The sequence below is a fragment of the Nematolebias whitei genome, chromosome 6 (genome assembly GCF_014905685.2).
Source record: "Nematolebias whitei isolate Nwh7 chromosome 6, NemWhi1, whole genome shotgun sequence".
NCBI lineage: Eukaryota > Metazoa > Chordata > Actinopteri > Cyprinodontiformes > Rivulidae > Nematolebias > Nematolebias whitei.
The window spans coordinates 44,850,691-44,874,028 of NC_056503.1; the positions used below are offsets into that span (position 1 = coordinate 44,850,691).

The 23,338-nt window shown below is 39.3% G+C and overlaps 1 protein-coding gene across 1 annotated transcript in view; it reads right to left on the minus strand.

The window, feature by feature from the left end:
* The window catches only part of myo7aa (myosin VIIAa), a 55,640-nt gene extending 41,145 nt beyond the window's left edge, over positions 1-14,495 (minus strand). Inside the window, exons 1-7 of the mRNA XM_037677896.1 lie at positions 14,391-14,495; positions 12,064-12,177; positions 10,730-10,882; positions 7,803-7,987; positions 7,315-7,436; positions 4,464-4,606; positions 4,129-4,263 (exon numbers count right to left, since the gene is read on the minus strand). Of these exons, the coding sequence (XP_037533824.1) occupies positions 4,129-4,263; positions 4,464-4,606; positions 7,315-7,436; positions 7,803-7,987; positions 10,730-10,882; positions 12,064-12,177; positions 14,391-14,495 (957 nt within the window). The remainder of the gene's footprint in view (positions 1-4,128; positions 4,264-4,463; positions 4,607-7,314; positions 7,437-7,802; positions 7,988-10,729; positions 10,883-12,063; positions 12,178-14,390) is intronic.
* Positions 14,496-23,338: the final 8,843 nt, after the last annotated feature.

The window sequence follows — 23,338 nt, forward strand, 5'->3', positions numbered from 1 at the left end:
GGTTTTGAGTAATGAACAAGGCTGGGAGTTTTTAAAAGCCTCAGGAATCTTTTGCAGGTGTTTAGAGTTACGTCGTTGATTCAGATGGTTAGGTTAATAGCTTGTTTAGAGAACCTTTTCATGATATGCTAATTTTTTGGGACAGGCATTTTGGGTTTTCATGAGCTGTATGCCATAATCATCAGTATTAAAACAATTAAAGACCTGAAATATTTCAGTTGGTGTGCAATGAATCTGAAATATATGAAAGTTTCATTTTTATCATTACATTATGGAAAATAATGACCTTTATCACAATATGCTAATTTTTTGAGAAGGACCTGTATATATATATATGTATGTGTGTGTGTGTGTGTGTGTGTGTGCCCCAGTATACTCTCGCGTATGTCCAGGGGCGGACTGGGACAATAATCCAGGCCGGGAATTTTGATACCATCCCAGGCCACCACCACCTGATTAACGCAAACCACCAAGACTGAGTTCAATTGAGCGCACTTTGAATGCATGTTGTTTGCACACGTCTAAAAAGCCATCCATAATTTCCCATCTATTCATTTTCACTTATTGACTATTTATATGTATTGGCTATTCATATAACAAAAAAAAAGTTCTTAATCTCAACGGAACTTTACCTGGTAAAATAAAGTTTAAATAAAATATTGTAATACAAGGATTTTAATATTCAGATAATTTATTGGAGTAATGAAGGGTATTGTTGGATTTCATGTTTTATCTTTTATCATTATTTTAATCAAGCTCCAGGTAGAAAATCTAAAAAAGTTAAGTCAGGTCCTCTGGACAGATTAAAAAAAAAAAACAACTTGTTGAAACGTTTAGTCTTTAATCCAAAAGACTGTCAGTTTGAGAAGCTGCAACAAACTTAGTTTCAAATAGTCTCTTTTCATAGTGGATCAACCAGTTTGTTGCTGACATCCAGAACTAGCTGTTAACATGATAAAGGAGGACCATCATCAGCCTAACAATGGATCGTTAGTGCTCTAGGCTGTTTGCTATTCACAGGGGGCTGAGAGATACCAGCAATAACAGCATTGTAAGAGGGCTACAGTTGGACACAGAGGCCTCTGTCCCTGTTTAATGATGGATGAGTTCTCATCACAAAGATGGCTTCCTTTACTCCTCTCTCAAACCAACACTTCTCTCTATCAAGGATGAGCACATCTTCATCCCTGAAAGTGACTGCTGGCCTGCAGATGAGTGTAAACCACAGAGTTCTCCTGGCCTGATGATGTTGCTCTTTGGCCCAGCACAGAAGAGCAACATCTTCAGGCCAAGACTCGGCAGTTTACACTCATCTGCAGGCCAGCAGTCACTTTCAGGGATGAAGATGTGCACATCCTTGATAGAGAGGAACTATGGTTTGAGAGAGGAGTAAAGGAAGCCATCTTTGTGAAAAGAAACCATTATTAGGGGTTGTTAGGCTGCAGGTCTTCCTTATGTTAACAGCTAGTTCTGGATGTTAACAACAAACTGGTTGATCCACTATGAGAAGAGGCTATTTGAAACTGAGCTTGTTGCAACTCCTCAGACTGAACTTAGTTTTTTGGATTAAAGACAAAAGTTTCAACAAGTTTTTTTTTTTATTTGTCCAGAGGACCTGACTTAACTTTTTTAGATACAAAAAAATCTGAATTCCTAGACATTTCAACATTAAACTTTTTTCAGATCCTAACCCATATTATAAAATTTGCAATATTCTTTGTAAAAACTTAAAAACATTTGTTATATTAAGTCAGTTTTGGCCCACTTAGGTCCCTCAAAGTGAAGCTAGCATGTGGATATTAAGCTGTGCTGATAAACTGTGCCAGAGTTCAATTTTTTCAACACAAGTGTTTCTCTTACCTGCTCCATTACGAACAAACATTAATTTATAGCACTTAGCAGCATCCGCGGCCAGAGCTTTTCTCTTTTTTATCCTCTCTCTCTCTCTGCTCCACCTTTCCTCTTCTTTGGCTGTCTCTGTTGCTCCATTCTACAACTCAGAGATGCACGCACCGCGCGCCAACACCGTCGGGAGCGCGAGTCCTAGGGCGGGGAGGGGGGCGGGCGCAATGTGTGTGTGTGTGTCTCTGCTCTGTGACACACAGAAAAGGAAGGGAGGGGGCCGGCCCGGCCGGGGGATGTGCCAGGCTTTCTCCGTCGCTGCAGTGCAGCGTGAGACCTGAGCCCAGGCAAAAGTGAATTGCTTATTTAAAATAATAAAGTCCGTGCGACCCGAACCGAGCCTTTAGTCCCGTTCCTCGGCAACCAGGCCACCGGGAAGTGTCCCGGCGCTCCCGATGGCCAGTCCGCACGTACGTACGCCGAGATACAAGCGTACTCCCCCAGGGCATGTCTGTACAAAGCTCAATTTTTACGACCGCATACGCGTACGTGGTGTCCCACAATAAACTGCATGGCGACAGACAGTTTTGTATGCGACACCAATGTATTAAATTCCCCTTCTTCATCCCTGATCTGGCCTTTTCTTTTGTTTTTTTTTGCCAAGAGGCAAGTGATCTCTTCCTCCTCTGTTGATGCCATGACTGAAATGGTGACAAATGAAGGAATTTTGTCACGAGCGAATTAAACTCAGGTTCAGCATGGCTGCGGGAGGTTCTTCAGATTTCCTGGTGGGCTATTCTGATGTTTGGGCTGCAGAGCTAGCGCTCCATGTTTTTTTTTTGTTGTTTTTTTAAAGATCTTTTTATTAACATATAAACACAGAACACCGCTTTTTTTTCCCCAACCTGTCAATGAATCCAGTAGGCGTGTCAGCAAATGACCAATCGGCAACCTCAATTTGTCCTGAAGGTAAACGCCCCTTGTCTGTGAAGCTGCTCTGCAGCTGCTCAGGGTGTACGCTGGAGTCTGAAGTCTGAATCCTCTGCGTAAAGTACATGCATACGTACGTGTGAACGAACGTACGTGGGAGTATACTGGGGGCTTTAGTGTGTGCGTGCCTGGTGTCACTTTTCAAGGATTCTAATATGCTAAATATTGTTGTTTGTTTCATGAACCTTAAGTAAATATTTTTATTATAATTTGCTATTTTATAGATATTTTAAACTTTTATTTTAAGAATTTGGCAATAAGGATTTAAAACTGTACACAGTAAAATTGTTATTTATTCTGTCTATTCTGGTTCCTGAAATGTGGTTTGTAACCTTTACTATGATGGTACATTTTTATTATTGTGTAAAAACAATATTTTGTTGGCATAGGGTGCTACCGTAGAGGTGGTATCTTTGTTTCAGCCACATCTTCTGGATGGACCTGTCCACAATGAAACTGGGTGAGGTTCTAATTCTAAATTCAACGTACATCAGCTATAAACAAATCAAATGTGATGATCAATGAAGCCACCCGCGAGTACTACCAGGGCGTGCTGGTAACATTTACTGCAGGGAACCCCAGCTTCAGGTTCATTTCCAGACAAATAGGCATCAGTCTTATACTTAGTATCCCAAATGTTGCTTAATTGCACAGTACACGTCTACTGACAGAGGAAAACATAAACTGACAATAAGATCATTCAAATTGATGAAGTTATTACATCAATGTATGATTACTGTGTAGAAATAAACTCAATTTGACAGCCATCTTGAAAAGAGACGTCCATCCATCCATCCATTATCTTTACCCGTTTATTCCATTTTGGGTCACGGGGGTCGCTGGTGCCCATGTCCAGCAATCACTGTGCGAGGGGCGGGGTACACCCTGGACGGGTCGCAAGTCCATCACAGGGCCACATAGAGACAAACAACCATTCACTCTCTCACTCACACCTAGGGACAATTTAGAGTTACCAATCAGCCTAACATGCATGTTTTTGGACTGTGGGAGGAAACCGGAGCACCCGGAGAAAACCCACGCATGCACAGAGAGAACATGCAAACTCCACCCAGAAAGGCCACTGGACCGGGGTTTGAACCAGGGACCTGCTCGCTGAGAGGCAGCAGCTCTACCAGTTGCGCCACCGTGCTGCCTGAAAAAAGACGTATATTTAGGATTTTCTAACGGCCAGTCAGGCAAATTTGACAAACTCCTCAAAGAGTGAATATGAACTTATCGTACCAGACTTGATGTTCTTATCCATTATCCGCTCTACTATAACTGTCTGAGGTTGACTGAGGGTGAGGTGGTACTCACTATGGTCAGGTAGGTGTAGTCGGTGGCTTTGCTCAGCTCCAGTTTCTTCTTCTCTTCTGCCGTCATGCCCTTCAGCATGCAGTAAAAGATGTGATAGTTTCTCTCATCATGAGCCTACAGAGACAAAAAATAAGTGTACATATAATGTCATCTTTACCTCCTGCAGACAGAGAAGCATCAACCTTCAGACAGTCCCATGTTTTTATCGTGTCAGATTCTTTTAAACTTCTTTTACTTTGTTTTTTAACTGTGAAATCTGCTGGATTTATTTACTCAACCATCCATGTTTTTTAATGTTTGTTCTTTAGGCATACCTGTCGACAGACTCTGGATTTCTCCAGCAGGTATTGCTCGATCTTGGCTCCTTCTATAGCTCCTCTCTTGTTGAAGTGGATGTCAATGTATTTTCCAAAACGAGATGAGTTGTCATTGCGGATTGTTTTGGCATTACCAAAAGCTGAAAAGACACAACAGAAACCAGAGGAAATAAAGGAATAGGCATGTATGAAGTAGCTTCAAGTTTAATCGTTTTATTTAAAAAAAACAATTTTTGAAAAAATATTTTGGTTCTTATTGTTCGTTTGTTTTTGTGTTAGTCATATAATGCTAGTGTTATTGCTATTGTACTATGGCTCTTTAGCTAAATAACATTATTAACTTATGTTTTATGTATGTGAATGTTTCTGTGCAGTACCCTGAAATGCCTTCTGTTGTGATTTGGCGTTATATAAATAAACTGAGTTGAATTGAATTATTGCTGTCTTCATTTCTAGGGTTTGTATTTCATCAGAGAGACTATTTGAGGGTTGAAAAGCAGAGAGAAAATGGAGCATGAATTCTCTCAGGCTTCTTTCACACTGGATGAAGACATGTAAGACAAAGCAAGACTATCGCATACGGCACATTATACGCTCATCAACAAGCTGTTCTACAGATATATATAGTAATGGCCTGGACAAGCAAAAACCTGTGTAACCTTTGAAATTGATTTGTGACTTTGACTTTGAACCTGACGAATGGACAGATACTATACTGTAGTAGCATTTTGATAATCAGGCAGTGTAATAAGACATGACATATTATCGGTGAACCTACATAGATAGAAATAAAGATTTCATAAAGTCTGGGTTGAGGACCTGACCCAGTACATCCTCTCTGATTGAGTGTATGAGTGACAAGTAAATGCTGCTGTTGCACAAGGGATAAGAAAAATATAAATGCTTTGTGAAAATCTATAGGGAAAGGGGAGTTCTTCTTTGGACTCTGACACGGTTTGGCTAATTTCCATTTTCTGCACCTCTTCAATAAACCCCAATTTTTGCTGTAATTAAGAGATTCAGTGTCATCTATTGTTTTTATTTTTTATGAAAAGACGTAACATGAAAACGTTGTTTTGGCAACAACATTTGGCGCCCAATGTGGGGCCAAATGTACTAATGGAATGTTGGCAAAATTATTAAATATTGTACTACAATACCACAGTATGTTTGCCTTTTAGTGGACGTGTAAAAAAAATCCTCCAGAATGTGAATTGTCCACATTTGAACCTGTACAAAACTTTGAAAGTGAGTTTGTGGTAGTTTGTAATACTGGCAGCGCATCAGGTTTGTGGTTGGAACGTTGGGGCAGTGGTAGCAGCAGATTGATGACATGGATCTAAGGAAAGCTATGAGTGCCATCTGACTTTTCATAGAACCTAAATAAACTGCATGGCCATAATGGCCTCACACCTTAGGCCAGTGATACACAATCCTGGTCATTGGCGACCACTATCCTGCATGTTTTCCTTGTTTCATTGCTCTTCAGCAGGACTTCAAATTCTACTGCCTGTTAATCTCTCCTTCATTCAAATCAGTTGTGTCAAAGCAGAGAAACATCAATAACATGCAGGATTGTGGCCCTTGAGGACCAGGAATGAGCTCCACTGCCTTAGGATAAGCAACGATACTCATTCAACCTTTATTTAGACAGGTTAATCCCATTGAGCCTCGAGGACTCATTTACAAGAGAGACCTGATTTCAACAAAGAATGATGACAACAATGGACAACAGCGACAACAATAGACAGTTATAAAAAGGCATATTTTTTTATATACAAATAAGATGGCAAAAAAAAGTAACAAAACAGCTAGATTATAAGGCGAATGTAGAAAACTAAAAACAGGAACATGTCTGCATTGGTCCTTGCCAGGATTCCAACAGATTCTTAAAGCCCCTTAGAGAGGTCAAGGTCGAGAGCTTCAGGTCTTTTTGCAAGATATTCCAGGAAACAGGAGCGGAGTAGGAGAAGGCCCTTTTGCCAAGTTCAGTCCACACTGAGGGAACTCTGTAAGTAATAATGTCCTGAGAATGCACGCTGTAGCTGCACTCATGCAGAGACATGTAGGAGGAGATGTATGAAGGCGGCAGACCAAGAAGTGATTTAAGATGAAAATGTACCAGTGGGAGAGTCTGCGTGAAGTTAATGATGACCATCCAGTTAATCAGTGAATAAAGGGTGTAGTGGTGTGTACGATAATCACAGCCAGTTATGAATCTTATTGCACCATGATAGACAGCATTCACCATCTGCAGGGTTCTTGTAGGAGCGTTCATGTAAATAATGAAACAATAGCAACAATGTCATGAAAACAACCTAGCCCAAACATGAGTGCCATGGCAGAAGCATCATGGTACTGTAATGTGATTTTCTCCGTGTAGCTGCATCCTGACAAGTTTTGAGAAAGTTTTACCAGATCAGACATATAGACCGTGTTGGGGGTGCAGAAAATAGCAGAAACATTTATGTGACAGTACTAACAGTGCACATCATGATTTCCTTCACAATGAAGCTTTTCCAAATTTGCTGCAACCAGGCCACATTCTAACACGTCATGTAGGTCAAGGAGGACAAGATCGTAACTGTCAACCTATAACATGATCAATGAAGCTTTCAATGCAAAAAAAAAGTCCTAAATAAACCAAAAGTACTGAACAATAACAAAATAAAAAAATATTTGGGTAAAAAAATAAAAACAAAACAATTCTGAGAAATTCTTCTTAGAAATAGTGCAACTAAAATTAATCTGTAGCTGTTTTATGGAAGGAAAGCAAAGAAAAGTCTTAAAATGATGCACCTGTTATCCAACAGTATATTCTAACAGCTTGTACCTGATATATTCCTACCTTCCAGTATAGGGTTGGCCTCCAGAACCTGTTGTTCTATCCAGGAGTGCTGCCCACTGATGGCTGCCAGGAACTGCAGGATCAGTTTGGTGCTTTCTGTCTTTCCTGCTCCAGACTCTCCACTGAAATGCCAAAAATTAAAACAAAAAAATCATAAAGTCATAAAACTACAATCTGCTCTCAGAATCAAGTTGGAACAGTAATTTTTAGTTTCCTTTTGTGCGGCAACTGTTTTGCTCTAGTCTTGTTCTGTGTTTTGTCTAAATACCTGTTTAGTTATAGATGGCTATAACAAAATATGAAGTTTGACCTGATGATGACCTGATAATTGATCAGAAAGTCATAAAGACTCTGACCAACACACTAATCTGCTCAGTATTTCCATATATTCCCTCATAAATCGCCAGATTTTATCTTCTCTGAGGCTGAAAGTAAGACCATTGTTTCTGATCTTGACCTGAGAACTTTTCATATTAACTGTTTCCTACCTGATGATACAACACTGGTCCCGGTTATTCCTCTGCATGTTAAAGTAGCAGTTATCTGCAATGGCGAAGATATGAGGCGGCATTTCACCAATCTTCTTGTTGGTGTAGAGACGGATCTGATCGGCAGAGTAGATGGGCAGCAGCTGATAAGGGTTGACGGCCACCAGGATGGAGCCTGTGTACGTCTGCACACAGGAGAAAAATCATCAACTAACACGAAGAGTTAAAAAAAATCTGATTTCATACTACAAGTTATTTAGACATACAGATCGGAAGATGAGGTGGGAGCCTTCAGGTGAAGGTTTTTGATTACCAAGCAGTAACAAATTAGGTTTTTTAAAACTTTAGGACTATCTTGAAAAGGACTGTGATTGCCTCCTTTTTGTAAAAGTGAACTTTTCACTTTATTATCCTAATTCAAACGTGGATTAAAAGTTTAACCTCTGTATGAGTTTATACACCAAATAATGCACAGTGATGTTCTTACTCTTTTTGCCTATTAAAACTTAAAATAACCCTTTTTTAGACCATATAGTAGTGGTTTTATATAATACTAAACCAAAAGACCATTAAACACATCAAAGTTAGTTATTTTGGAGGGACAGAGCAGAAGGTTTGTAGATGAGTTCACTCAGTTCTTAGAGATGATGAGAACGTATTTGCCACAACAGAACAAACGGCCATGTTGGAAACAAATCAACAGGCACCCAGGCTGCCTTGCTGAGTTTGAGTACTGGGTGAGACCTCTGAGTCTGTCCTAAAGTCTTTTGACTCATTCTGCAGGAACGTGATGTCCTCAAATGAAGTAACGCAACAAAAAAGTAACCTGCACTGTTTCACGTTTTTAACATACATGCAGTTTCCAGGTGAACGCCTACTTCATGCTACTGTTGCAGTTTTATCAGCTGAGTCAGCTGTTTTCTGCAGCCATGCTTTAAGTCAAAGAACTGACTTACCCTTCCACCACAGTTTGTCTTCAGAGAAAATGACGAAGAAAAAAGAAGACAAGTAAAGTAAAAGAGAAATTAGCATAAAGCTGCACAAACAGGAAGTTGAATCAGTGTAATGATGAAGAAAGGAGTGGATAGAAACTATTAAAGGTCCAAGCAAAGACTAAATGTTACAGACTTTACAGAAAAACTAAGAAACCTTTGTGTGTGGCGTTCACAGTAAATTATTAAATGACATGTGACACACAGATTGTGCATTTATTTCACATGCAGATTTATCAAACAAACTTATGAACTTTACATGATATAAAAACATGTTTTTACCTGAGAGCACGTTTACAATTTATGCAAAAATGTTAAAACTGTGTGAGTGCAAAAGGACTGAAATAATTTACTAAAAAAAAAAAGCTTAAACTGATGGAAAAGCAGCAGAACATTTGTTAAAAATAGCAAAAGGCCAGCTAAAAGCTAAAGATAGCAAAATAGCAATTAGAAGTCAACACCAGCAAAATGGTACATTAAAGCAGAAAAAGGGGAATCTAGATAAAAGTAAAGTGGAAGCTAAAAGTTGCTAAATGTTAGCTAAGAGCTAAAGTACTGGTAATTAAAGGCTAGCTAATAGTATCACAAGGCTAGCAATAAGCCAAATATTGCAGAAGACTGACTAAAAATTAAAAGGAAAAGTAAATGTAAATCAAAAAGCTAGCAATAAAGTAGTATATGGTAACTAAAAGTAGCAAAAAGCTCCCTTAAAGCAGCAAAAAGTTAAATAAAACTAATTTATCAAAAGTGTAACTAATAAATAAAAGTAGCAAAAGGCTCATTTATAGTATTAAACAAGTAGCAAGTAGCTTAAAATCAATTCAATCCAGTTTATTTATACAGTTCATAACAGAAGTCATCTCAGGGCACTGAACAGAAACATTCATGTATAAAAAAAGCACACTATAAAAGTTAAAAGGAGCTAAAAGCTACTTTAAAGCAAAAAGTAGCTAAACGTTTTTGAAAGAATTCAAGAGATCTCAATGCATTTCTATGGGGAAATATTTGTAAATGAAGTTAAATTTTAAATATATATATACTGTATATATAATTCACAATATCTAAAAATCATAGCACCCATTTCTTGAAGGAGCCAAATGTTTTGATATATTAATGGCTCAAATAGCAAAAGGGTGAAGAAACCGTTGGTTAGACAAAAAAAAAACATACGGAAAAACAATAATAACAAAAAAACAAGTAGAAGAAAACATGTTTTTCATGTGTTTTGAAGATGGAATGATCATGAATGATCTGATCTCGATGTGTTTTTATATTGTTTAGATGAGCTGAAAGTTTTTAGCTGTTGACCCAGAAAATGACCCTGGAAAAGACAAACCTCCACAATCACTGGTCAAAGCACAAGCATGTCTAAACCAACAGGCATGATGACAGCACAATCAGCTTTAACAATTCAATTCAGTTTATATAGCGCCATATCACAACAAATTTGTCTCAGGGCACTTTACAGGAACATTCACATACATAGAAAAGCCAATTAGTAAAGTTCTCTATCCAAGTAACAACTGTTACACAATTTGTACTCGTTCATAAATATGGTATTATTTTTTAGATATAGCCAAATGTGTTATTTTGGACAAATCTGAACAAATAATTCTACTGGATTATTGGAAACCATCTCAACAATAACAGCAGGGAACTATTTTGTAATTCTAATTAGAGCCCGCACAAAGACTTTCAATTAAAATCAGCCTTTTGGATCATTACGGTACATTCATCTACATGATGATTAATTTTTATTATTTCTTTTCTTAAATAAAAACATTTCAGTAACATAAACACATAGTTAAAAACTGCATTTGATGCAGATCAAATTAAAAGGAAATTAAATTATTTTAAAGTTGTGTTTTATGTATAAATAAGGTATAAATGTAGACATATTTTGTGAATCTAGATAACTCGGGTGGTAATACTCACGTATATGAGTTTTTCTCTGTATCTGATGAGAAGATTGCGGAGGATGCCGGCTTCGTTGAGGTCTCCCAGCCGGATCATGTCCTCCACGCCATGGATGGAAGTAGGGTGCATCGGCTTGATGTTGGTGGCGTTCTGGGGGGAGATCCAGTGTTCCTGGAGGGGTTGTTTAAAAAAAACAAAAGGACACAAGAATTTCAGGAATTTTTACTCCAGCTCTCCATTTTAGCTAATCCATAGTCAGGTGGCAGAGGCAACAGATCCAGCAGAGAAACCCAGACCTCCCTCTCTCCAGCAACACTCATGAGCTCTCCCTGGGGGACCCCAAGGTGTTCCCAGTCCAGAGAGGACATGCAATCCCTCCAGGGAGTTCTGGGTTTGCCCAGAGGGTCTCTTTCCATTGGGAAATATCCAGAAAACCTCCAAAGGGAGGTGTCCAGGAGGCATACTAATCAGATGTCTGAACCACCTCATCTGAATCCTTTCGATGCAGAGGAGCAGTGGCTCTACTCCGAGCTCCTCCCAGACGATGGAGCACCTCAACCTTTAAGGCTGAGCCTGGTCACCATATGAAAGAAGCTCTTTTCAGCCGCTTGGATCCAGGATCTCATTCTTTCGGACCTGATCCAAACCTCGTGACCACATGTGAGGGTCGGAACGTAGACTGATCAGTAAATCTAAAGCTTTGCCTTTTGACTCAACTCTTTCTTCACCACCATGAACCGAAGCAACAACCTCATTACTGAAGACAAATAATTTTTACTGCTGATCAAAAGTTAACATATCTTATTTTAGTGTTTGAAACATTGTTTTGCTAAAATACATTTGTTACAGTTTCTTAAAACAATTCTAAAAAAAAATCCTCAAGGAATTTTTCATTTGAGTTTTGCTTTTTTTTTTTTTAACTATAAAAACCCAACATGTGTAAATTTAACTGATGCAATATTTCTATAATGAAAACATATATATCAACAATTCCAATATTTTGTAATAAACACATTTAATTAAACAGTGTGTTTCTCTACAGTGCATAGAATCATGTTAATTGCGTGTGAATACAGAATGTTTAGATTAAAAATTATCTAAAATGCAGAAAAAACATAAAAAAATGACAAGTGATGAAATGAAAAAAAATACTGTTTCACCTCAAACTAGACATACATAAATGTTCTAGTGTTTAAAACTTTAAACACCAAATTATTGCAAAGAAATGAGACACAAAGAAAAGAGGACTGAAAGTAAAGTTCAGTATGAATAAAAACTGGACGGTGGTGAGTGCAGATAAAGATTCACTCTTTGACACTTTCATTTTGAGTTAATAACGTGAATAAACTCACATTTCCTTCATCGTCCACCACCTGGATTTGTCCCGAGTCACAGAGTTTGACAACGGCGCCGATTGGAACCTCAAACTCCCGTCCAGTCTTCAGGTCCAACCAGACGTAGTCTCCCTGCACAGAAATCAAATCAAAACACAACCGGCGTCATGGTGGGGATCATGAACAAATCTTGAAACAACAAAGAAAGAATACTAGAACAATAACAAGGAACCCGATCAAAAGGAGAACAATGCAGGTTCCGTCCTGGCTGTGGAACACTGGACCAGCTCTTTACCCTCAACAGACTCCTTGAGGTGTCGTTGAGCTTTGCCCATCCAGTCTATATGTGTTTTGTGGACTTGGAGGAGGCGTTCAACGGTGGTCCTTGGGATACACTGTGGGGGGTGCTCCGCGAGTATGGGATTGTGGGCCCATTGCTATGGGCTGTTGGGTCACTATACAAACAGTGCTAGAGTTGGGTAACATTACCAGAAGTAAGTCGGACCCTTTCAGGGTGGGAGTTGGACTCCTCCAGGGCTGCCCCTTGTCACCGATTCTGTTCATAACTTTCAAGGACAGAATTTCTCGGTTCAGCCAGGGGGTGGAGGGAGTCCGGTTCGGTGGCCTCAGGATTCATTCTCTTCTATTTGACTTTGATGTGGTCCTGTTAGTGGCTCTGGCAGGAAGAAACCTGTGCGGTGACGTATACTGCAGCAGGAAGGGTTTGCCAGGAGCTCTGCGTCTCTGTCTCATGGACTACGAAAGATGTGTGCAAAAACAAACATGCCACAACCACGGGACAGTACATCGCCTGTTCGGCTTCAGATAGAGTATGTTAGGCCCTTTAGTGCCCTCATGGCTGCTATTCTCAGAGGACTGAGAGATACTTGCAATAACAGGACTGTGAGAGGGGGACAGTTGAACATGGAGGCCTCCACCTCCCTCCACAAGAGGGTTCTCTTCATTAAGATGGTTTCCTTAACTCCTCTCTCCTTGCTAGATTTATCTATCTGGATTATTATTCACTTCACCACTTGCTCTTGCCGATGTTGGATACTTTTTCCCCTCCTCTCCATCTCTTCTTTGCTGCTCTGTCTGTCTGTGAAACTGCTTCTGAGCCTCTCTTGCATATCTTACGAACCATAATTATGGACTTGATTTGGTCAGTTGGTCCCTCAACACAATTGATAACATTTCTTCAAAGAGAAGACAGGCTTTAGACGAGCCAATTTGCCCTGTTGGCACGCACACAGCTGGATATCTCATCGACTTGGAAGACTTGATGATGTGTCAATCTCTGCTGCCATTTGAGGATTTTAAGGACACATTTATAATTGGGTTTATGATAACTGGTTCCTGCTTTTTGGATTCAGCTGGTTACTGGTCTATCAACAATCAAGGAAGTCGTTTGCAGCAAATTTGGACCCGATCATGCTGCTTGCCTTTATGATGGTTCGTGCCTCGAGCACCCAGACTCAAATGCTTTTGGCAGATTGGATCAGATCTTGGGGATTTTACTCAAATACGGTCAATCGGTGTGGCCATGTAATTTGGACATTTCGGAACGAAGTGGACCAACACAGACTCAAGGTAGATGTCATTAAGTTTTGCCTGTCCCAAAAACAATTGTGTGTTTATCTGAATTTGGCTCCCTTGGTTGGCCTTGCAGACCATCTTATCTGAAATCGCCTGGAGAACATGAGATCTGACGCTTTATCGTCACAGTATACCTCAGCATGCTGTGCACAAGTTCGGCACAACACTAAAGTTGTGCATAACTCTGCATACATTTCATAGATCCGGCATACACTGATGCTATACGTCTGTGTGTCAGGGCCTCACACCAAGATTATTCTACTGGTCAATACAATTTGACTAAACATTGTCCTCACATCACGAGCAATAAAAACACAAAATTACACACACAAACACAGGAGGAATACCCAAACACAGGTCCCAGATGTACCATTATTACTGGTGACTCAAAACAAACAAAGAACAGAAAACCACTTTTCAATATTGTAACTTTAGACCTCTTTGTCCTTCACTTTGTCTCACTTACATATACACAAATACAAGTTAAAGACACACAATTTATATTGAAGACAAAAGACCACATGTATTACGTGATACAAATCCAATCCAAAATTTTAGAAGCTCATGAAATTCAAAAATCACCCCCAAAACTCAGTAAAGTCGAATCCAAACAGTGCCCAGGAAATGATGCTCTGCTTCGTTAGGACAAGACTCTGGTCCTCATCAGGAGTTCTGGTCTCAGAAGGCTCAATAATAAAACCAAAAAAACATCCTAATGAGGTAAAAAGCATCACACACTTGCGGCATACCGGCAGCAGTGTACTGTGCTTCATCACTGTGTTGACGTTGCGAACCAGCGCCCATTTGGCCTGATCCTTCTCGTAGAGCTCCACGTAATCTCGACGCTTGTACATCTTCACATGCACAAAACCAAAAAATACCCGGTGTCAAAAAGTCTTCTTTTCCTAACAGAAATGGAAAAATATCCAGAACCGCAGGTGATGTGTTTATTTTCAGATTTCTGATGATCTTCTTTGCACAGAGTTTGAGAACGCGTGTAGAAGTCAGAAAAAGTCAAACGTTCGACTTCTTCGTTGATCGTCAGGTCCCGTCTGTCTTGAATTTAAATCACAGTAAAGCATCAACTCTGTTTGTCAACCCTGAATTCATTTAAAAAAAGATAAAATTCCCTTTGATGATGAAGAAGATGCAGAAAAACAGTCTGAGTTCTAGAGATGTTAGAACCTAGGTGAGTTACAAAGTTACATCCTGGATTTTGGGCTTCAATTTTCCTCAAATTTATTGTTTCTCTCTAAAAATAAAGACGCAAGTTTAAAAAATATAAACAAAATACAGCTTCAAAGTGAGTTCCTGTTCTGCTGATGTAGACTCTTGGTCATCCAGGACCTGGTGATCCTGAAGAAAACTGGAGTTCTTCCCTGCTGCCTGAAGATCTTCAGCTTCTTGTCCTCGCTCCAGAACTCTCAGACGTCTTCAGAGTTTCGGCTGCGAAGACATTTTGGGACAGTCCTCTTGCTCTTACTCCCTCCCTGACAAACGCTCTTTGCTGACCCAGTCCCTCCACTCCCCCTCCCGTGTCGCCCGTGGCAACCAGGTGTCGCTTCCTCCTCAGGTGTGTCAGGTGTTGGATTACTGCATGGCAGAGTCCACCACGGGTCTTTACCGTAAAATAAAAACCGTGGGATAACCAAACAGGTCCTTCTGACTCTAGAAAGAACAAAAGGACTTTTTCTTTTAAACTTTTTGATGGTAAATGTTCACGCTTGTCGTATGCTGAGCCTTCTTAAAGGCTTCGTTCTGCAAAGGTCCTCACTCTCATATTGTGCTTTCTACTTTACATGTTAGATGCTGTAAAAAGCACTTTTCATATTTTTATTTAGCTTTTATTTAAGCAGATAAATCCCACGGAGATCATAAAGCTCTTTCTCAGGAGGCCTGGGCCTGAGCAGCCGAACATCATGTGTTGGCACGATGGAGGAAATCGGAGTAGCCGTAGAAAACTCACACAAATACAACATGCAGACTCCAGGTCCAACCTGGGGCTTGGACCCAGGACCTTCTTGTTGTGAAGCAGGATTGTCAGATAAATGACAAAATATCACACTGTTGCTTTAAAATTACTATATTTCCATCCAAACTGTCGAATGTGCTGGGGACACTATCATTCAGGGGTGGGGGGTGCACTTTCTTGGCTAACTATGGGGGGTGGGGGGGTGTAAGATGAGGCATGTGCGATTGACAGACATGCACAAAGAGGAGGCGGGTTTGAACCTATCCAGCACATGCTCTGACTGGTCGGATACGACTTTCTGACGAGTTCACATAAATAAAAACAAGTTGTTGTTTTTTTGTTTGTTTGTTTTTTGGTGCATGGAAATGCCCAAACTATTGTATGTTTGAGCTTTTCAAAAACTATTGATCGTTAATTGATTAGACCCTAAAACACTTGTACAAATATAATAAATATCTGGCAGTACTGCTGTGAGGCAACGCTGCTAACCACTAAGCTGCTGCGCTGCTGGATCACATGCAATGGTTCAGTGTCTCACCTTTCAGCACACTGCAGAGGCTGGGGATCGAACTACCAACCCTTCGATTGAGGATGACCTCATAACCCTCTAAGCAAAGTCACTTTTCATTAAGGCCGACAGAGTAAGAACACGTTTGATTGATCGTGAAGTAGATTTATCCTCTGGAGTGTGTTCAGTTTGTGCACGCTGGTGTGAGGCTGGAACTGCAGAGGTTCAAAATGCTTCTGTATTTCTATTCTTCTTATTGTCTGAAGGGATGCAAGAAGTGTGTGTGAGTGTGTGCGTGCATGCGTGTGTGTGTGCGTGTGAGAGAGAGATGCTGAATAGTTGTTGGAGGTTGTGTTACGCATGTCTGTTTAATTAAGTAAAAACTCCGTCTGGCAAACAGAGCCACCTGAACATTACACCACTGAGCACCTGTTTTACACACACACACACACACGCACGCACGCACGCACGCACGCACGCACACACACACACACACACACACACACAGTTACCAGAAGGGAACAGGATGCACGGTGAACGATCAGAAGCCACATGTTCAATTATTTAGCGTTGAGGATCTGTTGGGTGTCCTCCTGTCTCTTTTCTTTAAAAAAATATTCCTATTTAATTTGTTCATTTATTTATTGATTTAAATAAAAACCTCTTTGTCTGGAGCTTTCGGTTACAACACATAAGGGGTTGTTACAATGTTAGTTTTGTTTTTTTAATGGAACTTTGTGGATCTTTTTAAAGTGGGGTTCTGTAGAGAGGTTATCGACAGTTAACGTCTTACCTGCTATGGATAACTTTTTGAACAGTTTAGTAAATCAGAGTTTAAGGACTGATGAGCTGAAAGTCAGAGCGGGTCCAAGACTAAAGTGGATCGATGTCACGTTAAAACAACTGTTTTCTCCAAAGTGTTGATTCATCTCATCTTCTGCTTCTCTAGTCATGAGAGGAACTCGAACATCCTCCTCAAGACCCTCCAGCTCCTAAAATAATGAGCACTTTATGACGTAATGTCAGTATCTGTGGTTTGTGGTGACTTTTTGTCACTGTTTTGTGTTTACGGTTATATTGTGTTTATTTTCTGTGTTTTGTGATTCTTATGTGGAGAAATTAAAGCTGTGTGAAAATGTGAGCCTTTATACAACCCCTGGTAGTTTATTTTACACTTTAGTTCATGCTATGCATTATTAATTAGTTTTTATATGGATCTTGAGGAATGAACTGATTACAGCAGAAATTATCCCAGACTAATAGATTGGGATTTTTTGTATTTATTTATTTGGTAATCCATTTAAAGCGTCTTGAGTTAAACAACAAAAACTCATAAAAGACTTAACAGATCCCACTTGGCTGTCGGCTCTGAAGGGTCAGAGAAGTTTGGTCAGTAAACCGTGAGCAGATTGTCGGTGTTGTGTTAGCTGTGATGTCATCTCAGAGCTGCAGGTGAACGGTATCTCTCCTCAGGTAAATAATTCAGAACAGGTGTTTACTTGCAGCTGCTGACATGTCTCCCGAGAGGAAAGCTATTAAACCAAAGCTCCAGGAAGTAGCCACCTCCTCCCAAAAATGACTTGTTCAAATTTTAAATTCTTATCAGTAAAAATATAAGTTTAAAAGAGAGACCATAACATGGGCATTTAACATTAATAATCAAGGGACTGATTAATTTATTCCTAAATCTTCTGATCAGTAATCAAACCTCTGAAAACTGTGATTTTGATTTTGGAGGGTTGGGCAACACAAAACTGATCCAATACCTTTCAAAATGTCTGACATGGCAGCAAAACAACTTGAGGAGTACACCGAGGAGGACCGAATGTGGCTTGAAGCTCAACAATGCACGACTGAAGAGTAATGAGAATGGAAGGAATAAAAATCTGCAGCTAATGAGATTAGTGGCGGCAGCTGGGGCTAATGGGAATGGAGAACAGGTGAGGTGGGCGTGGCAGGACTGAGGAGCAGAGGCTAATTGTAGAAAAATATCAAATTAAGCACAAATAAAACAAAAAACAAACAAACATGAAAATAAACCTCAAAACAGAAACATTTAAAAATTATAATCTTGAGTTTGTTTTGCCGAGTTCGTTAACTCTGACCTAAAGGCTCCTAAACTCAAAGAATATAAATAAAAATATTTATTTAACCTTTGTTTTAACAGAATTAACCTTGATGAGATTAAAAGAGAGCCCTGCAGAAGCAGCAACACAATATTTCCACTTAAAACCCAACAAAATTATATCAGACCAGTTAAAGACACTGAAGCATTTTAAACATCCGCAGCTTTTGGTCATAGAACGTAGAGTTGCATTCAGGCCTAAAACATCTGACCCAGCCCGGCCCTAGCCTGTATGGTATTTTTTCTAAGTCCGAATTTATTACAGCCCCCCCTCCCCCCCCAATAAATAAATAAATAAATAAAACTTAAGCTTTTTTCTGCTTAGCGCAACTTTTTTTAACCTCTTTCAATTGGCCAGTCAGCAGACGCGCACGGCCGATGATCCGGTTGTCCATCTGAAGCTTAAGACCTTTTTTTACCTCTTTCAACCAGCTGTTCGGACCTGAGCGTGCACCTGACCTGACACGCAGCAGGTGTCACTGTGCTGGCTTTGCAGAGTGAGTTCTCCCGTTTTTAGCTTTAGTTTTACACTTTCCAGCTCCATTACGTCGCTTGTTGTGGGTCAACTGTAAATCCTAAGATGTGTGATAAAAGCAGGGCGGGCGGGGCCACATGCGCAATTGTTGCTCAGTGCTCCAGCTCTACTCTGTCTTTTCACAGTCTGATTAACTTCTGCACTCTATTTTATTTATTCCTCATCCTCTCAACATAGTAAACTTACTGCCTCCTCCTCAACAAGTGAAGCGGTCCATGCACAACAGGTGGTTCTTTAAAGGTTCCTCCACCACAGACGGTTCATTTTTAAAGAATGACATCATTTGTTCCAAAATAAAAACCCAACTTAACTGAGCTTTTTTAATTGACACTTGATATCACATTTAGTTTTGAGTACGAGTCTTGATTTATAACGATTTTCTTATTAAGGATGAACCAGAGTTGTGTTGACATGAAACAGACGACTAAAACTATTAAATTTCATTCATCCTTAGGTTCTTTTCCCGCTCACTGAGAGGCCGTTTGTTTTGATTTATTTGGCTGAATCCGTGAAAAGTCCCCAAAAATAACAGAACAAGTGATACCAAGTCATATTTTGGTGTTGAAAATGAATTTTTTTAAACTTGTTTAAATTTGTAGTTTCTGTACTTCTACTTGAGTCAGCTGTTGAATATTTGCTGGTGTTTATTTTCTGTGACAACATAACTTTTGTTGTATTTTTATCTAAAGTATCCACCAACATTTTGGTGAAACAGTCACAGGAACGGTTTAAATCATCTCTGCTCAATTAAACAAATAAAGATTTCTCTGTACTAAAAGAAGGTCAAGATCTGAGACCAATTTTTCATTCTTCTGAGCCATAAATGTCCTCCCAGTTGGTCTCATTTGCATTTAGATGGAGGACTTAACAGTTCAAAGGTCACAGGCTGAAATATGGTGACAAGATAATAGTTCTGGTATTTGTGCCTGAATCAAAGTGGCCATAAAAGATCCGATACTCCGGTTGTTCTTTCTGCTTCGCTGAGCAAACACTTCGTGCATTTATGGAGGAGCAGAAGGGAAAAGGGACGTACTGAACATTTGATATAGAGAAATGGCTTTACGCCACAGACAAAATAACTATTTGATCATTTAAAGTAACGCATTTTAAAGTAATTACAAATATCCTCATATAAATCCAAATTATTCAAGTGAATTTTGCCAAAGAGGTGAACAAAAACTTAATTAATTTAACTCAATTTAAATTAAAAACCCATTTTCCTCACATAGTTTGCGTATTTCCACCATGCCGTTGTGATTTCAAAGCAAATGATTAAAATAATTAATTTAATTCCTCACTTTTTGATTTCTGATTGTTCATTTTAGTTTTTCTAATCTGAATCTGATCTTTGGTGCAAAATATCTCTCTCTTTTTTTTCCAGAACAGTTACAGTTTATATTGTTAACGTCCTGATTTAAGGCTCGCTTTGTGGCCTACATGTGACTTTCATGTATTTCATTACTTTTGAAGTAAAAACTGGACTGATGGAGCTCTTTGAATGTTCATCTGTCGGTGTGAGTCTGCCCTCTGCTGGGCTTCAGCTTTCAAACACTATTAATTTAAATAAACTAGAGAAATGGCATTTCTAAGAGCATGCAGTGTGAATACTTATTGCTGAAGACGTTGCTGAAAATCAACTGAAATTAGCTAAAAACATGCCGAAATGTAGCTGAAATGGAAGAACAAGCCCAAGTTAGCAGAAGGAAGCAGAAGGAACACACATTTGCTGAATTAGGTTAAATAAGCAGAAATGAGCACATAAATTAGGAAATTAGCTACAACAAAAAATTGAAAAAAAAAGGCTGAAAATGCAAAAAGAAACTTAAAATACTAGAAGGAAGTGGAAAGAGCTGAAATGAGCAAAAAATGCAGTATTAGCTGAAAAAGCTAATTTTGGCACAAAACAGCTAAAAAGTAGCTGAAATGACAAAAAAAAAAAGAGCTGAAACTAGTAGAAAATCCTGAAAGGAGCATAACAAGCTAAAATTAACAGAAAAAGTTAATTGGGATTAATGTAGCAGAGATTACCATGAAAAACTTGAACTTATATGAAAACAGCTAAAATTACCTAAAAAGTCTGCTGAAAAAGTAAAACAAGCTTAAATTGGCACAAGAAAGAAGAAACATGTGTTTGCCCAATTAGACTGAAGGAAGCAGAAGCAAAAAAAGTGGAAATTATCTGAAAAAAGCTGAAATGAACAAAAAATAGCTGAGAAGTAGCTGAAAAGCAAAAAGAAGCTTAAATTACAAGAAGGAAATTGACAGATTATACTTATATAACATATTATATAACTATATATTACATACTATATATATATAATATATAGTATGGGGAGTGGTGGTGCAGAGGTTAGAGAAGGTGGGCCTGTGATCGGAAGATCGCTGGTTCAAGCTCCATTACTAACAACATCAAAAATGTGGGTGGAGTAGGTGAAGCACCCACACCTGCCCCCACCAACATTCGTCCCACTCTGGGCCCTTGAGCAAGGCCCTTAACCCACCAACGGGACTTCTTCTTATGGGGCCTGGGCTTTGGGCCCCATAAGGAGCAGTTGGTCCTCACAATGCAGTATAAGTTGGAAAAATGGGCCTCACAAAGTAGCATAAACAAGGACACACACACACAGAGACACACACTTGCATAATCTAACAGTCCTGCTCTCACAGAGTTTGTGAAGCTGAAAGAAAACTCATTACTGTGGAATTTTACAGGAAACAATCAGGCTTTCATCAACTTTAACTCATTATTTTTCAAATAAATTATTTGGCTTTAAACACCAGATTTACAGTAAATCAGGGGAAACCATGAAAAGTGTGAGGAACATAAAACCTGATGATGTTTGGAAACCATAAAAACAGATTTTATCCTCCTGAGAACCAAGATTGTGTTTGTTGTGCTTTTTTTGTTGTTGTGTGTTTTTGGATTAGATCAACATGATAAACATAAAAAATTCATTTTTGTTATTAAAAGTTTTGATTGTTTAAAGCCTTATAGTCTTCCCTCCCCATGTGTCTTATCTTGAGAACGAGACTTGGTTTTTTTAACAGCATCGCCACTTTCACATCAGAACATCTGGGACTCAGCAGGTTCTGATGTGTTACATATCAATTCTGATTTCTGTCTTTAATCATCACATTGTGCTGATTATAGACAGTTTATAATTACATTTACAAATATGTCTTTCTGTGAGTGTGACCAGGCTTTACCTTGATGAGCGTGTTGTATCTGTAGCTCAGGCGTCGCATGTTTGGATCCCAGCCCTCCAGAGGCCAATCAGATCCACTCTGGTTCAGTTTCATTGGCATCCTTACTTCATCAATATCTGCGCACTATTCGGAGTGAGACCCTACTCAAAACTGATTTTTTTTTTTTTTAAGTTAAATGTTTTCAGAACTTTTCCACGAGGCACAAAAGTTTCATGTAAAAGTTTAAAATAAATTCTTATTTCAAGTAAAAGATCTAAATATTTTCAAGTGTGTTTAATAAAAAAAAGAATCTTCAGAATTCACACGAATCCAAACTCTTGCGTTCCGTTTGCAGCTTGATCCGCATTTCTTTATCCTTCCTTGTTTAAAAGATAAAAAGAACATCCAGTTTCGTGTGCCACTTTAATTTCAGCTGCGCAGTCTGACCTGACGTTGTAAGCAGAAGCTCTAAAAACCGGTGAGAGCTGACCTATGAGTTTTGTTGTGTTTTGGGCCCAGCCCACTCGTAACTCCACCACAGAGAAGCTCATTTGTCTCCAAGAGGCCGACATGACCCACTTTTACACACAAAACACATTCAGTACCTTTAGATATGGATCATTTCCCTCTTTGTTCAATGACAAAGTGGGAACAAAAACAGAAAATCTATTTTTGCAGGAAAAGCTGCCGTCACAGAGAGAACCAACTTCCTAAAGATGAAACTGATCTGTCTGATTTGGTGTCTGAGCGTGTTTACCTGCTGCAAAATGACCATGGTTCTGGTTCCTGTCCTTCTGAATGGACATCAGCCGACACCTGAAGAACAAATAAAAACATGTGAGCAACCCAAACATAAGCCTGATTCAAGATGGCCGCACAGCTATTCAAACTTCTTGTAGATAAACTCACGCACATCAATTTTTAAACAAAGACCTCAAACTATTTGTTAATGTTCAGAAGACATGGTGGAGATGACTCTCAGCTACTACCACACCAAATTTCAGCTCAATACCTGTAAAATTGACCGAGTTATTGATATTTTTCTGTTGCTAAAGTTGATCAGTGGTGGCAGCCATCTTGGATTAAAAAGACTAAAAGTTAAATGGCTGCAGATCCACAGTCACTGGTTACTTTGAGAGTTTCAGCAAAATCTGTCCAATGTTACAAGAGATATTTTGCTAACAGACAGACAAACCAATACATGTGTGGAGGACCAGTAACAGGGGCTTCAGAACAAGTGGCACCCTCTTGGTTTAGGGTTGGGTACGTCCTGGTAATGGTTTCCTTTAGGGTTGGGTACTTCCTGGTAATGGTTTGGTTTAGGGTTGGGTACGTCCTGGTAATGGTTTCCTTTAGGGTTGGGTACTTCCT